Source organism: Salvelinus namaycush, chromosome 6 (genome assembly GCF_016432855.1).
Source record: "Salvelinus namaycush isolate Seneca chromosome 6, SaNama_1.0, whole genome shotgun sequence".
NCBI classification, from domain to species: domain Eukaryota; kingdom Metazoa; phylum Chordata; class Actinopteri; order Salmoniformes; family Salmonidae; genus Salvelinus; species Salvelinus namaycush.
In genome coordinates this window covers 15,332,012-15,344,515 of record NC_052312.1, presented here as the reverse complement: position 1 = coordinate 15,344,515, position 12,504 = coordinate 15,332,012, and the positions used below count along the sequence as shown (strand labels likewise).

Here is a 12,504-nt window from a genome sequence, read left to right as displayed (position 1 = left end):
ACAGGGACAGAAACAACAGGAGAATACACTATTTCAATTTAGTTTATTTCCTTCAAAAAGAAAAGGCATGTGTAAAATGGTAAATGTTTTCATCATCGTAGACACCTAAACAAAGCTGAATGTTGGATATTTGTGCCGCATAATATTATGGCAGCAAGACTGATAGCACACCTTCCACAAAAACAAAACACTTGTTGCTCTGGTCTAGGCCAGGGACCCTGACAGATCAATGCAGTTCTAGAGACAATTTCAAAAATATACCACAAGATGGCAGCACATTACAAGTTTTCACTTCTCCAGCCAGGTAGCTACACTGACTTTCATTGGATATGCAATTGTACCATTTAAAAAAAATCCAGTATCCCAATGTTCTTGCTCCCTATACAGTAGAAGGCCTGTAAGAAGCTAAATTAAATTTCAGACAAATTTCAAGACTCACATGTACACAATGTGATAAGAGTTTATTCAAATCTAAAAACGGTACATATTGGATTTTGGAAACAAAAATGTACCACGAATACAAAACATGGGCACACATCGACAGGGTAAAAAGGCTTTCCAATTTCCTATACTTCCCCATCTTAGATAATACAGTTGGTTTTCAATTTACTTTCATATTGTAGTGTTCTGTAGCATTCTCAGTTTCAACTTACCTACTGAAAAGGGACAGGTGTGTGTAAATTGATGATACTGATTTGATGTAAACTGTAAACAATGACACATCTATGACAATTCAAATGTTGGACACAACCAGATTGCTCTATAGATACACTACATGACCAGAAGTATGTGGACACCTGCTCGTCAAAAATCTCATTCCAAAATCATGTTCATTAATATCGAGTTGGTCCCCCCTTTTCTGCTACAACAGCCTCCACTCTTCTGGGAAGGCTTTCCACTAGATGTTGGAACATTGCTGCAGGGACTTGCTTCCATTCAGCCACAAGAAAATTTACGAGGACGGGCACTGATATTGGGCGATACGCCTGGCTCGCTCCCGGCATTCCAAGTCATCCCAAAGATGATCAATGGGGTTGAGGTCAGGCCTCTGTGCAGGCCAGTCAAGTTCTTCCACACCGATCTCAACCAAACCATTTCTGGACCTTGCTTTGTGCACAGGGGCATTGTCATGCTGAAACAGGAAAGGGCCTTCCCCAAACTGCAGCCACAGTTAGAAGCAAAGAATCTTCTACAATGTCATTGTTTGCTGTAGCGTTAAGATTTCCCTTCACTGGAACTAAACCAGGAAAAACATCCCCATACCATTATTCCTCCTCCACCAAACTTTACAGTTGACACTATGCATTTGGGCAGGTAGCGTTATACTGGCATCCGCCAAACCCAGATTAGACTGTGGAACTGCCAGATGGTAAAGCGTGATTCATCACTCCAGAGAACGCGTTTCCATTGCTCCAGAATTGAATAGCGGCGAGCTTTACACCACCCCAGCCGACGCTTGGCATTGCGCATGGTGATCCTAGGCTTGTGTGAGGCTGCTCGGCCATGGAAACCCATTTCATGAAGCTCCCAACAAAGTTATTTTACTTATGTTGCCTCCAGAGGTAGTTTGGAACTCAGTAGTGAGTGTTGCAACCGAGGAAAGACGATTTAACTTCAGCACTTTGCGTTCCCATTCAGTGGCCTAACACATCGTGGCTGAGCCGTTGTTGCTCCTAGAAATTTGACGAACTGACTTGTTAAAAAGGTAGCAACCTATGACGATGCCATGTTGAAAGTCACTGACGTCTCCAGTAAGGCCATTCTACTGCCAATGTTTGTCTATGGAGATTGCATGACTGTGTGCCCGATTTTATACACCTGTCAACAACGGGTGTGGCTGAAATTGCCGAATCCACTACTTTGAAGGGATGTCCACATAATTTTGTATATAGTGTATAATAGAGTGGTGAAGCACTAAGGTTTGGGAGACTTGACTTAGCTCACTTTTAGCTTTCTGAGGAGCAAGACAGGAGGCGGATAGTCGATGCAGAGATAGGAAATGTAATGTTCAGTTGGTTGGTCTGCTACATACAGTATTATTGATGTTGAATGTAACTTTGTAACTATGCTCCATGCATTCTAACTATGTTCCACTCCAAATATCTTATGACCATCTGGGAAGGAGGGAGGGGTAGTTCTGTTAGGGAGACTTTCACTCCGCCATTTTGGATGATTTCACAGTTCTCCTGCGTCATGAGTCTTCCCTCCTCCCTCTCCTTCGCTTGCTACCTCCACTTTGGATCCCTTCTTTCCCATGTCACCCTTCCAAACCTCCTGTAGACATTCTGAGGGAGAGAGAGCGGGAAGACCCAGGTAAGTGTTTAACTCTATGTGAGCACACGTATGTTGTGTTTGCCACTATTCAAGTGTCTTGAGTGAGTGTGTGCTTTAGGTATACGTTTGCAAGTGTGTATGCTATGGTGTGTGTGTCCTACCTTGCTCGGAGGTCTTGAGAATGTGTGTCTCACACAGGAAGCGTTCCAGCCTCTCCTCCTGATGGTGGAAGTACCAGTCCTCCACAACCTCCTCATACTGCTCTAGCATCGTCTCACACTGAAACAACCCAACACCCACTTATTGTCATGAACACTCTGCCTGTAAAGCTGTATGTTGATGTGTAAACACACACGGGTATGTACCTGTTTCTTCATGTCGGACACCTCCACTGAGGGTTCGTCCCAGAGTTCATAGGGCAGCCCCAACTCCACCTTCACCCCCTTATGGACCAGGTTCTTTAGAGTGGCCATGGTCTGACTGGTACCCTAAAACACACAAAGATGATTAGTTGACTCAGGTGTGTTAGTACTGGGCTGGAACAAAATCCTGCATGCCATGTGGGTCCACAGGACCAGGATTGAAGAACACTGTTCTGAAGCATGACCATTGGTTAAACTGCGAAGATGGAGAGGTGTGAGGACCTTGGCGTATCGGAGGCTGCCAGGTCTCTCAGCATGGACGCTGTACTGTAGGATCCCCTCACAGATGTTATCCACTGCCTCCGTCAGACGGGTCTCACTGAAAACAGTTATTTCAAAAATCACAACTACAAAATGAGTGGTCAAACCACTTCAGTCAACAGAGCAGAGCTCAATGAGGCTTGCCTCTCCTTCTCCATAACATAAAGTGGCTCCCTCTCCATTTATCATTCCCTTCATCGATCTTAAAAGGCCAGTTGACCCATCCTGTTTTATCACATCAACACGGTTGAAGGAGAAGAGGGACACTTTAAAGTACTCGTCCTGGGGTTACTTACGAGGTATTGTATTTGATCTTGCGTCTGCGTTTACCCGTGTCCAGCACTGCTCCTAGCTCCAGAACCTCCTTGGACCGACCCGTCTTCTCCAAGGCTGCTTGGAGCTCCACCGTCAGGAACTTACACACTGTAGGGTTCAGACAGACGGATGTTGTTCAAATGCATTTTAATTTTGGTTTATAAACTAAATGCATTCACAGACACTGAATCTCCTAGTTAGTTATCTAGCTAGCTAAGTATACAAAAAAGCTAACGCTGAGCAAGACATCGTCACATTCAATTTGTAACTACTGTAGCTAACGTTACCTTCGCATCGATTGGGCAGTCTTTCGTCCTCGGCTGATATAGCGAAGCTGCACACCCAAAAAAAGCACAAGAGAAAAAGTTCCATTGCAACTTTTCACCAACTTGTTTCCCTAAATCCGTTTACAGACGCCACATCGGCATTTTTCGAGAGACTCACGGCACGTAAATGGCAAGGCGCAGGCGCAGTGTAGTAGTTGAAACTACCCAAAAAGGTATTAACTTAACACAGCCAGAAAGTCATAAATATGGCTAAACCCCGCTATTTCTACAATTTATTTTCATACAATCTTATTTTAGCCCTAACCGTAGCCACACTGATAACCGTATGACTAACCTTAAATTAAGGCCAAAAAGCGATTATTTGTTTTCATACATCTTTACGATGCAGCCAATTGTGACTTTGTGGCTGTGTTATCTAGTGGAAAACACAGAAGAGGAAAGGCGGATCGTGCGATTCCGATTTAGGAAATCTAGTCGAGCGTTGATCAATTCAAACTCAAGGTGGGGAAAGATACTTAGTGGACATTTGTCAAATGTAAACAATACAAAAAAGATGACCGTGCGTGTATTTTATCTCATAGGGATTGTATTAAGTGAGTTTAGAGCTTTGGAGTCTCAAGCCCCCACTCCCCAGTTAGCAATGAGCACTCTGGCCAGAGAGATAGAGTGCTGTGCCTTTTTAGCCGATTTATCACGCGGCTGCAATGTTCCTGAAGTTCCTGTGCCGTTTTTCTCGCACAGCCTTTGTTTGTCAGTGCTATAATTCAGAGCTAGGGCCTACTATTTATTGACCCCCATGATGAAATCTGGAGGGGCCTGTGGATCTGTCTTCATCCGTTCGTTCGCACATTAGTCACACAGGATATCTCAGCAATGGCCTGATTTTGACCAAACGTGGGTAAATTATGCATCTTACCATTAAGATCCGGCATTTACAAAATTACACTGATTGGCCAGATGGTGGAGCTGTAACAAGAGATTGAAAATGTGAATTTTGAAAGGTCATGCCCCACATCCCGTTTGACCTAAAGCCATGAAATTCGGTACATACAGTGGGGAGAACAAGTATTTGATACACTGCCGATTTTGCAGGTTTTCCTACTTACAAAGCATGTAGAGGTCTGTCATTTTTATCATAGGTACACTTCAACTGTGAGAGACGGAATCTAAAACAAAAATCCAGAAAATCACATTGTATGATTTTTAAGTAATTAATTTAAAACATTCTAGACCACCTTTACTCCACACAAAGAGACGCGTGCAAAGCTCTCCCTCGTCCTCCATTTGGCAAATCTGACCAGAACTCTATCCTCCTGATTCCTGCTTACAAGCAAAAATTAAAGCAGGAAGCACCAGTGACTCGGGCTATAAAAAAGTGGTCAGATGAAGCAGATGCTATACTACAGGACTGGCACAGACTGGAATATGCTCTGGGATTCTTCCGATGGCATTGAGGAGTACAGCACATCAGTCACTGGCTTTATCAATAAGTGCATCGAGGACGTCGTCCCCACAGTGACTGTACGTACATACCCCAACCAGAAGCCATGGATTACAGGCAACATTCGCACCGACCTAAAGGGCAGAACCGCTTTCAAGGAGCGGGACTCTAACCCAGAAGCTTATAAGAAATCCTGCTATGCCCTCCGATGAACCATCAAACAGGCAAAGCGCCAATACAGGACTAAGATCAAATTGTACTACACCCGCTCCGTCGCTCGTCAGATGTGGCAGGGCTTGCAAACTATTACAGACTACAAAGGGAAGCACAACCGAGAGCTGCCCAGTGACACGAGCCTACCAGACGAGCTAAATAACTTCTATGCTCGCTTCGAGGCAAGTAACAATAAAACATGCATGAGAGCATCAGCTTTTCCGGATGACTGTGTGATCTCGCTCTCCGCAGCCGATGTGAGTAAGACCTTTAAACAGATCAACATTCACAAGGCTGCTGGACCAGACGGATTACTATGACGTGTACTCCGATCATGCGCTGACCAACTGGCAAGTGTCTTCACTGACATTTTCAACCTCTCCCTGTCTGTGTCTATAATACCAACATGTTTCAAGCAGATCACCATAGTCCCTGTGCCCAAGAACACTAAGGTAACCTGACTAAATGACTACCGACCCGTAGCACTCACGTCTGTAACTATGAAATGCTTTGATATGGAAAGGCTGGTCATGGCTCACATCAACACCATTATCCCAGAAACCCTAGACCCACTCCAATTTCCATACCGCACCAACAGAACCACAGATGATGCAATCTCTATTGCCCTCCACACTGCCCTTTCCCACCTGAACAAAAGGAACACCTATGTGAGAATGCTATTCATTGACTACAGCTCAGCGTTCAACACCATAGTGCCCTCAAAGCTCATCACTAAGCTAAGGACCCCTAGGACTAACACCTCCCTTTGCAACGGGATCCTAGACTTCCTGACGGGCCGCCCCCAGGTGGTAAGGGTAGGTAACAACACATCCGCCACGCTGATCCTCAACATGGGGGCCCCTCAGGGGTGTGTGCTCAGTCCCCTCCTGTACTCCCTGTTCACTCATGACTGCACGGCCAGGCACAACTCCAGCACCATCATTAAGTTTGCTGATGACACAACAGTGGTAGGCCTGATCACCGACAATGATGAGACAGCCTATAGGGAGGAGGTCAGAGACCTGACCGTGTGGCGCAAGGACAACAACCTCTCACTCAACGTGATCAAGACAAAGGAGATGATTGTGGACTACAGTGAAAGGAGGACCGAGCACGCCCCCATTCTCATCGACGGGGCTGTAGTGGAGCAGGTTGAGAGCTTCAAGTTCCTTGGCGTCCACATCACCAAAAAACTAACATGGTCCAAGCACATCAAGACAGTGAGGGCACGACAAAACCTATTCCCCCTCAGGAGACTGAAAAGATTTGGCATGGGTCCTCAGATCCTCAAAAGGTTTTACAGCTGCACCATCGAGAGCATCCTGACGGGTTGCATCACTGCCTGGTATGGCAACTGCTCGGCCTCCGACCGCAAGGCACTACAGAGGGTAGTGCGAACGGCCCAGTACATCACCGGGGCCAAGCTTCCTGCCATCCAGGACCTCTATACCAGGCGGTGTCAGAGGAAGGCCCTAAAAATTGTCAAAGACTCCAGCCACCCTAGTCATAGACTGTTCTCTCTGCTACCGCACGGCAAGCGGTACCGGAGCGCCAAGTCTAGGTCCAAGGGGCTTCTAAACAGCTTCTACCCCCAAGCCATAAGACTCATAAACAGCTAATCAAATGGCTACCCAGACTATTTGCACCCCCCCCCCCCCCCCCCACGCTGCTGCTACTCTCTGTTATCATCTATGCATAGCCACTTTAATAACCCTACCTGCATGTACATAATTATAATTACCTCAATTACCTCGACACCGGTGCCCCCGCACATTGACACATTGACTCTGAACCGGTACCGCCTGTATATAGCCCCACTATTGTTATTTACTGCTGCTCCTTAATTATTTGTTATTCTTATCTCTTACTTTGTTTTTGGTATTTTCTTAAAACTGCATTGTTGGTTAAGGGCTTGTACGTAAGCATTTCACTATAAGGTCTACACCTGTTGTATTCGGCGCATGTGACAAATAACATTGATTTGATAATGTTGTCCTGTCCCACTCTTGTCTGTGTACACTGCAATCCAGCTTTAAGCTGCAAATGTATACAACATGTTTATACATCGATACATAGTTATTTTTAATTCAAATTAGATCATCAGTTTTGAGTCTGGTGATGGAGGGGTTAAGTGAGGGGGGTGGGGAAGAAGGGGGGTGCCCCCTGCTGACTCAGGAGACACGGGACACACGCTTAATGACAACCTGAGAGAGGGGGGGAGGAGAGAGAGAGAGAGAGATGACGGAAGGAAAGACCAAAAATAGAGAGAACGAGAGGTAAAGTGTGAATGAAGATTTATGTGAATGTGTAAATGACAACTATAAAGTGTGAGAGAGAGACGGACAGAGAAAAAGGGAGGGGGAGGAGAAAGAGAGAGCGAGCAAGGGAAAGGAGGGAGAGTGAGAGGAACGAGAGGGGTCTTGCATAGATAAAGTTGCTGGGGGAGTATGGAGTTCAGGGAGAGGACAGAACACTATACAGAGGAGCAGAAGAGAGGAGCAGAACCAGAAGTAAGAGAGACGTCCTCTGATACACACACACACACACGAGAAACAGAGCGAGAGAAGTCAGTAAGTTGCTCAATGAAGAGATAACCAAACAGCACCTTAACGTGTGTGCGCTGTGTGTCTTTGCATGGAATGGCCTTCACAATAACAGTAATAGCCTTGGATGGTCTCAGATCTCAAGTACTTTTGATTGGTTTGTTTGTGTGGGCTCCCCGTGTCCTATGGTCCTTGGACAGCTTGCTAGCACACTTGGTCCAGAGGACGACGTGTTCTTGATGTAATGCACTGAAACAGCATGTCTGAAGTAACCATGTGGTTTTCCCATACCTCTATGGGTTATCCCCAGTGTGTGAGGCACTGTTGCTAATTGTGTGTTATCACAAAGAGCGATGGAAGGAGTATCCATTGTCTGTCAAGGGATACGTTTACAGCAGCACACAGCTACACAGGTCTACTGATGTTACCGATGCCCTGTCAATCAAGCCCACTTCTAGCTTGATAAAGCTTTCGATAAAGCTTGATAAACATTGAATAGACACAAAAGAGAAATCCCCACCCATCTGGCACTCCAGGCATGCTTAAGCAAACACAAAGTATTTAAGAGATTTTAAATAGTATTTTAACCCAGGTGTGACACACACACACACATCAGATTAAGTCATAGGGAAGGCACACATTTTGACACACCCCAGGACAGGTCGTCACCGGTAGAACATGGACATTATACATACAGAGTTTCACTCAACTACACGCTGTCACGTATGCACAAACACACTTATACGCTATAAAAAGTCACAAGCGACGTCGCTCGTGTCAAGACTACATACACAAAGCGGTCAGACAGAGGCGGACACACACAGATACACACACACACACACACACACACACACAGATAATTAAACTAAATCAAATGAAAACAGCCAGATATTAAGAGTTGTCAATCCATGCTGTAATAACAATATGCTGACTAACTGAAATAATATTTTAATTCACCGATTTTTTTTCATTTAACTTTTATTTGATTCAGGAAAGCCTCACTGAACATAAAGAACATATTTTCCAAAGGAGACATGACCAACATGCCACTATAAAACACTGTAAAACTCTGACAAGACCTACAGCTGATCAGCGAGTCAGTACCGGCTGCCTTAGAAAAGACAGGCAGGAACAACAGAAGCTGAACCTGTCACTTCATACACCCGCTCTCTCTAACATATTCTATGGAAGATATGGATGTCCCTAAAAAGAGGATTTTCTGACAAGCTGATATCAAAGACACTTCCTCAATTATAAAGACAAAATAGATATATTTGACCAAGAGGGAAGGTTTAACAGGATGTACTTGAGCTCCAGGAATTCTCTCCTTCCGGAAACAAATTGGATTATCTGACAAGCCATCTAGAACAGGAATGCCTTATATTTACAGTGTCGTTGGAAAGTATTCAGACACCATGACTTTTTCCAAATTTTGTTACGTTACAGCCTTATTCTAAAATTGATTAAATATTTTTTTCCCTCATCAATATACACACAATACCCCATAATGATAAAGCAAAAACAGGTGTTGGGAATTTTTTGCTAATTTATTACAAATGAAAATATCAAATTTACATAAATAGTCAGACACTTTTACTCAGTACTTTGTTGAAGCACCTTTTGCAGCGATTACAGCCTCGAGTCTCATTGGGTATGAGGCTACAAGCTTGAAACACCTGTATTTGGGAAGTTTCTCCCATTGTTCTCTGCAGATCCTCTCAAGCTCTGTCAGGTTGGATGGGGAGCATCGCTGCACAGCTATTTTCAGGTCTCTCCAAAGACGTTTGATCGGGTTCAAGTACAGGCTCTGGCTGGGACACTCAAGGACATTCAGAGACTTGTCTCGAAGCCACTCCTGCGTTGTCTTGACTGTGTGCTTAGGGTCGTTGTCCTGTTGGAAGGTGAACCTTCACCCCAGTCCGAGGTCCTGAGTGCTCTGGAGCAGGTTTTTATCAAGGATCTCTCTGTACTTTGCTCCGTTCATCTTCCTCTCGGTCCTGCATAGTCTCTCAGTCCCTGCCGCTGAAAAACATCCCCACAACATGATGCTGCCACCACCATGCTTCACCATAGGTGTAGGTTCTCCCATCTCCACAGAGGAACTCTGGAGCTCTGTCACCATCGGGTTCTTGTTCACCTCCCTGACCAAGGCCCTTCTCCCCCGATTGCTCTTGGTGGTTTCAAACTTCTACCATTTAAGAATGATGGAGGCCGCTGTGTTCTTGGGGACCTTCAATCCTGTCTCTGAGCTTTACAGACAATTCCTTCGAACTCATGGCTTGGTTTTTGTTCTGACATGCACTGTCAACTGTGTGACCTTATGTAGACAGGTGTGTGTCTTTCCAAATCATGTCCAATCAATTGAATTTACCACAGGTGAACTCCAATCAAGTTGTAGAAACATCTCAAGGATGATCAATGGAAACAGGATGCACCTGAGCTTAATTTCAAGTCTCATAGCTAAGGGTCTGAATACTTATGTAAATAAAGTATTTCTGTTTCTATTTTTAATACATTTGCAAAAATGTCTATAAACCTGTTTTTGCGTTGTCATTATGGGGTATTATGTGTAGATTAATGAGGAAACACATTTATTTAATCCATTTTACAATAAGGCTGTAATGTAACAAAATGTGGAAAAAGTCAAGGGGTCTGAATCATTTCAGAATGCACTGTAGTTAGAATACTTTATTATCTGGAAATGATGCTGAATCGTTACAGGTATCATAGAAACATAGTACACATTATATTGCAAAGAAATACTGTCAAAAGGCTTATCTCAGTCTTACCTTTGTCATGCACAGAGAATATTTTCAGTTCACAGTCATACTCTCACAGACAGAACCCATGTTAGTTCATTTTAGAGCTGTTAATGTGAAGGAGCGCTTCTCGTCAGTATAGTTTCCCTTAAGATAGGCATCCCGCTAGCGGGACACCAGTCGACAACATCCGGTGAATTGGCGTGCAATTCAAATAAATAATCGGAATATTAAACATTCATGAACATACAAGTATCTTATACCATTTAAAAGCTTAAATACTTGTTAATCTAAATGCGTTGTCTGATTCACAATAGGCTTTACAGCGAAAACATACCATGCGATTGTCTGAGGACGGCGCCCCACATCAACATATTTTTCAACCAGCACAGGCTTCATAAAATCACAAATAGCGATTAAATAAATCACTTACTTTTGAAAATCTTCCTCTGTTTGCAATCCCAAGGGTCCCAGCTACAACATGAATGGTCGTTTTGTTAGATAAAATTCTTCTTTATGTCCCAAAAAGTCTGTTTAGTTGGCGCCATCGATTTCAGTAATCCACTCGTTCAACATGCAGACAAAGGAGTCCAAAAAGCTACCGCTAAACTTCATCCAAACAAGTCAAGCGACTTTTCTATTTAATCCTCAGGTACTCTATAATGTAAATAAACTATTATATTTCATACGGAAAATAGTATGTTCAATAGGAAAGTAAAATTAGTAAGCGCGCACCGTCTTCCTTGCGCCCCGAAAGACTGATATTGTTCCGGTGCTCTCTTCACCAAAACTCAAAATTCTTGCTCGTTTTTCAAGAAAAAAGCCTGAAACTTTGAATAAAGACTTTTGGCATCTAGTGGAAGCCATAGGAATTGCAATCTGGGAGCCGGAATTACATAGGACCCATAGCTTTCCATTGTAAGAGCATGGGACCTCAACAAAAAAAACATTCCGGTTGGTTTTTCTTCGGATTTTCGCCTGCCATATCAATTCTGTTATAGTCTCAGACGTTATTTTAACAGTTTTAGAAACTTCAAAGTATTTTCTATCCAATGCTACCAATTATATGCATATATCTGGGCCTGAGTAACAGGCAGTTTACTTTGGGCACGCCAGTCAGGCAGAAATTCAGGAAACTAGACCCTATCTTAACATGGTGGCCAGAAACGGCAAGCAAGAGGTTTAATTTACTAACGCTGGCCTGTGTGTGTGTGTGTGTGTGTGTGTGTGTGTGTGTGTGTGTGTGTGTGTGTGTGTGTGTGTGTGTGTGTGTCGGTACACAGCACCACTAGATCCCACAGCCACCTACACCACACACACACACACACACACACACATACACATTGGCTTCTGGCATAAACACTGACACAGAATCGCACCTGGCTAACACACACACACACACACACACACACACACACACACACACACACACACACACACACACACACACACACACACACACACACACAGCTGGCTTGTGTCAGGGCCTCCTTGGCAGTAGCTAGGTCTAATGACCTAAACTGTGTCCTCACCTCATGTCCCCTGACCCCTAACCCCTATGACCATAACGTTAACCCTTCTAGCTCCACACTTTGTGAATACTATGTACAGTGCCTTCAGAAAGTATTCACACCCCTTAACTTTTTCCATATTTTTTGTCTTACAAAGTGGGATTAACATGGATTAATTGTCACGAGCAAAAAAATTCTAACATTTAAAATAAATAAAACGAATATATCTTGATTAGATAAGTATTCAACCCCCTGAGTCAATACATGTTAGAATCACCTATGAGTCTTTCTGGGTAAGTTTCTAAGAGCTTTGCACACCTGAATTGCACAATATTTGCCCATTATTCTTTAAAAAATTCTTCAAACTCTGTCAAGTTGGTTGTTGTTCATTCCTAGACAGCCATTTTCAAATCTTGCCATAGATTAAGTCAAAACTGTTACTAGGCCAATCAGGAACATTCAATGTCGTCTTCGTAAG

General features: G+C 43.8%; 1 protein-coding gene across 1 annotated transcript; it reads right to left on the bottom strand.

The window, feature by feature from the left end:
• Positions 1–442: 442 nt before the first annotated feature.
• On the bottom strand, positions 443–3,713 carry cnpy4 (canopy FGF signaling regulator 4). Its single transcript, XM_038996037.1, has 6 exons — positions 3,560–3,713; positions 3,254–3,380; positions 2,919–3,015; positions 2,640–2,762; positions 2,436–2,553; positions 443–2,285 (listed from the first exon to the last, which is right to left on the bottom strand). The coding sequence occupies exons 1-6, from the start codon at positions 3,642–3,644 to the stop codon at positions 2,176–2,178; spliced, it is 660 nt and encodes a 219-aa protein (XP_038851965.1). The 5' UTR covers positions 3,645–3,713; the 3' UTR covers positions 443–2,175.
• Positions 3,714–12,504: the final 8,791 nt, after the last annotated feature.